This window comes from Trifolium pratense, linkage group LG3 (genome assembly GCF_020283565.1).
Source record: "Trifolium pratense cultivar HEN17-A07 linkage group LG3, ARS_RC_1.1, whole genome shotgun sequence".
Taxonomy (NCBI): Eukaryota; Viridiplantae; Streptophyta; class Magnoliopsida; order Fabales; family Fabaceae; genus Trifolium; species Trifolium pratense.
In genome coordinates this window covers 46,638,109-46,642,627 of record NC_060061.1, presented here as the reverse complement: position 1 = coordinate 46,642,627, position 4,519 = coordinate 46,638,109, and the positions used below count along the sequence as shown (strand labels likewise).

Genomic DNA, 4,519 nt, shown 5'->3' with positions numbered 1-4,519 from the left:
ATAAGATATTCTATAATCTCATAATACACATTATATTAAATGTATTGATTGAAAAGTAAAAGTGAAATAAAAAATAAAAAACAAATTTTGTATTATTTTTAAATTAACATGCTAAATTCTTCCCTTACATAATATTAATTGAATAAGATATTTATAATCTTATAATACACATTGTTAGATAATAGATTCAATGTATTGAAATAAATAATAAAATTAAAATCCATTTCTGTATTTTTTTTCAAACATGGTAAATTCTTTTTTTTTGACCGGACAAACATGGTAAATTCTTATATCACATAAACATATTAATTGTATATTCTCATAATACATTAGATTCAATGTATTGAAGATTACAAAATAAATAAATAATCTAAATCCCATTTATGTATTTTTTTTCAAAGTTGCCAAAGCAACCATTTTGTGAGTGTAGTTTAGCTTCAACCCCATATCACAGTTTCACAGTAAAGATTTGAGCTTTGTGAAGAATAGTTTCATTCATACATACCCATCATCATCATGAATGAACCCATCATTGAGGTTAGGGAAGATTTCATGCTTTCACCAGCTGGTGACAGTAAACCAACTTTAAGAACAGCCCATTTTCTCAAACCTATTGCAAACACCATTCAAGAACCAGCTAATGAGTTTAACCAATTTTCATCATCTTCTGTTTCTGAACTAAAGGAGTGGCATTTAACAACCCATTTTCATGGGTGGCGATACCAACAAGAGAAATGGCTTAGTTGGGTTGATAAACTTCAACCAAAGTACGAATCTTTGTGGAGGAATGCTGGAATCTTCCAATCGATAATGAGTACTAAATGCTACATACATAGAAGTTTAAGCTTGCTGATTGGAGTTGTCGAGAAATGGTGTTCCGAGACAAATACATTCGTGTTTCCATTTGGTGAGGCGACAATCACTTTGGAAGATATCATGGTTTTAGGGGGTTACCCTGTTCTTGGTGATCCTATTTTCATATCACTTAAAGATCAAGAAATGAGAGAGGTGGAAAAGAAATTGATGCTTGCAAGACAACAACTTACTACTAATCAGAAAACCGGAGGTCAGGCAACAACATCAATGTGGATGGATATGTTCATTGACAAAGGTAGTGAAATTGAACATGAAGCATTTCTTTCTACATGGTTGTCAATTTATGTTTTTCCTCACAAATTTTGTGTGAAAAATTGTCTATTTTCTATTGCTGTTCATCTTGCTAGAGGAAATTCTATTGCTTTGGCACCAGCTGTTTTGGCCAGCATATATAAAGATTTAAGTTTGTTTAAGAAAACAATAGATGGTTTGTCAAAATATCCTGTTAGTGGTGATAGGTTTCCTTTAGAAGTTACCCTTCCATCGCCCTTTTACTTGGTACAAATTTGGGTGTGGGAGAGGTTCAAAAATTTACAACCACAACCCATGTCGATCAACTATGGATACCCTTTATTATTTAGGTGGCATAAGGTCAAGGCCTTGAAAATCAACGATGTTAAGTTGGCATTAGACTCCGCTATCGATGATTTTCTTTGGCGTCCATATGTTAGATATGCTGATAAGTGTGAAATGTTTTATCCGAATGATGAAATTTGGATACCATTTAAGAAAGATTTGGTGGATGAACAAATGCTCTCATTTTTTATATCTTCGAGAATTTCTGAGCTTGTTGGATTTGAATCCATAGAACAGTATCTGCCGCATAGAGTTTCTATGCAATTTGGAATGGATCAAGATATTCCAAGTTATGTGGCTAGATTCAATGCGACTAATGCCATTGCTTGGGAAAACTACTGCAGGCCTATATCTGATAAAAAATTGTACTTTCCGGCAAGACTTTTTGAAGCAGATGTTACTACACATTATACTAAGTGGTGGAAGCAATTGATATTTGGTCACAGCGATTTTGTTAAGAATATTGTGCGGAAGAAGAGAACTCTACCTTCAAGAATACGTAGATCTTTTGTACGAAAAGCTAACACCCGTGGTAATGATATTGGTGTTCCACCTGGCTTTCCTCCCAATCTTGTCGACTTTCTTACTTTTGAAAATTCTTGTGATTCTGGTTCAAAAAATTCTGTTCATGATTGTTCACCAATGACAAGTCATAATACTCTTGTTCCTTCCATATATCTTGAAGATTCCAACCTTGTTTCAAAAGATAACATTGAACTTTCAGTAGGAAGTTTGGAGGAAGGTTTTAAAGATGCAAATGGGAGCAAGGAAGCTGATATGTCTAGTGACAAAATATTTTTATCTGAGACTAACGGAAAAAGTTGTAGCAATGCCATCCGAAAAAATGTCTCTTCATCTAACAACATTACCGCTACTCAGCATAATGTTCAATTTCTCTCTGATAATGTTACTCAAGTTGAAGCTAAAGAAACGGTTGAAGAAAAAGAAAGAGAAGAAAATGATCATGAAGTTGTGGTTTTGTCAAAAGAGCAATACTTGAAGATTCAGGAGGAACTCGCGCGTTTGGCAAGACAACAGGAAGAGATGTTACGGTTAATGCAGTTGAGGGAGAAGAAGGATGAAGAGTTGAGGCAACTCCTCACTAGTTTTCTAAGGAATCAACAACCACCACCATCATCTTCTTGAAACTCTATTATATTTTTAACTCTCTTTAACAAAATCATGAAAGTGATTATTGTCTTTTCATTCCCTCACCCATTTTGTTGATAACAAATGAATATGAAAAGTAATACTAGTTTTTGAGTTATGGACTGTATATGCTTTTATTCTCTGCTACATTATGGTTTGGGCGGATACCCGCAGGTATGAGTTTTATTGCCATGCCTAGCTACATATGCTTGTGTATATCAACACTTGAGCCTTCTAGCTGAAGTGAAACAAAACTTTTTCCTGATTTCATAATGAGTTAAGTGGCACCATTATTGGCTGCTTCACGCAGGTGTGCTTCGCTCGGCCATATGATGAACATGTTTTAAACTAACTGCATGTCGAGCGCTTAAGCAGGAGCTTGTAGTCACTACTTGTTCCGATCCTAGTAAAGAGCTTCATATTAGACCTACATCATATTTCTCTAAAATAAACTAAATGATTTAAAATAATGTGGGTAAAAAAAAAACTTAAAGATGTGGGTATTAATATAATTTGTTAAATTTATATATGTAATTTTAAATTATAATTCTACCAATATTGCTTTTTTGTAAAATAAATCTCGAGTGAATAGACTTGTTAGTCTTTGAATTTCTTTCTATCAATCAACTTATTTTTTAAATTATATTCAAAATAACTTAAGTTTGATTGTTAGACACACCGACATATATATAAGTTTAAAGGTGTGTTTGGTAAGTCCAATAAGCTAGCTTATAGTTTATTAGACTAGTTTATAAGTTTATTTGAAAAAAAATAAAAGTGTTTGCTAAAAAGCTTTTCTCACGAGCTTATAGCTTTTTTTACATGTTATTTCAAGTAGCTTTTAGCTTATAGCTTATAGCTTTTTACAGTTTTTTCTATTTTTAACCATTAATTTAATTTTATTATTTTTTATAAAATAAAAAACTACCTACTAAAAAAAACTACCCACTACATATAAATGTCTTTTTATGTCTTTTTATATTTATCAATCATTTAAAAAGCTAATTTTACCAAACACTTTAATTTTAATTAGTTAGCTTTTCGGCTAGAAACTCATTTCACACAATTAGCTAGCTTTTCCAATTATAACTAATCATGTCATCTCCTTGATTTTAATAATTTACCTGCTACCGGATTCATTTTCAAATATTGCAACTTTATTTATTTATTTATTTATTTTTTACTCGTATTATTAACCATTCATCTTCAATATTGAACCTCCCAAAAAGATTGTTTTTTCATGTTCTCACAAGATCTCATCTGCCATAAACTTTTGTTTTGTATATATGTTTACAACAACAATATGAAACAGAAAATCAAAGGAGATCGATGACATGATTAATTATTAATTGTAATTAGAGTGTGTTTGAGAGGGTGTAATCCTAATTATGGATGGCAAAACGGATCAATCCGCCTCGCAACAACCTACGCCGTCATCAACCCGTCAAAAGAGGGGCGGAACGGGCCAACTAGAGATAGCGGGTTGAATATATCACCTGCACCGTTTTATGGTGGGTCAGCGGGGTACCCCGCCAATTTTTTAAATTAAATTTTTTGAATTAAATTTTTTTAACAAAACAATGGAAAAATAGTTAAATTAAAGAATATTTTATGTAACAAAAATATGTATCTATTGAATCTATAATTATCAATTGAAAGTTCATGATACATTATGAAATATTTAAAAAATTCCAACAAGACAACAAAAATAAAAATTTAATTAGTTCACCGATTCAAAAAATATTTGAAAATGAGTTTAAAGTCATAAAACTGTAGTAGTTTAAAAATAACCTACTCAAAATATTTAAAAACTTTCTTTTTGTTTTATCTGTCAAATATAAGAGATAAATTAAAAAATTATTTGCAACTTAATTATCCATAAAAAGATGTGACAAAAATGTATTTTTATTACTATTAG

General features: G+C 31.4%; 1 protein-coding gene across 1 annotated transcript; it reads left to right on the top strand.

The window, feature by feature from the left end:
• The first annotated feature begins 516 nt into the window (after positions 1-516).
• On the top strand, positions 517-2,598 carry LOC123915249. Its single transcript, XM_045966391.1, has one exon. It carries the CDS (start codon positions 517-519, stop codon positions 2,596-2,598), a length of 2,082 nt encoding a protein of 693 aa, XP_045822347.1.
• The last annotated feature ends 1,921 nt before the right edge of the window (positions 2,599-4,519 follow it).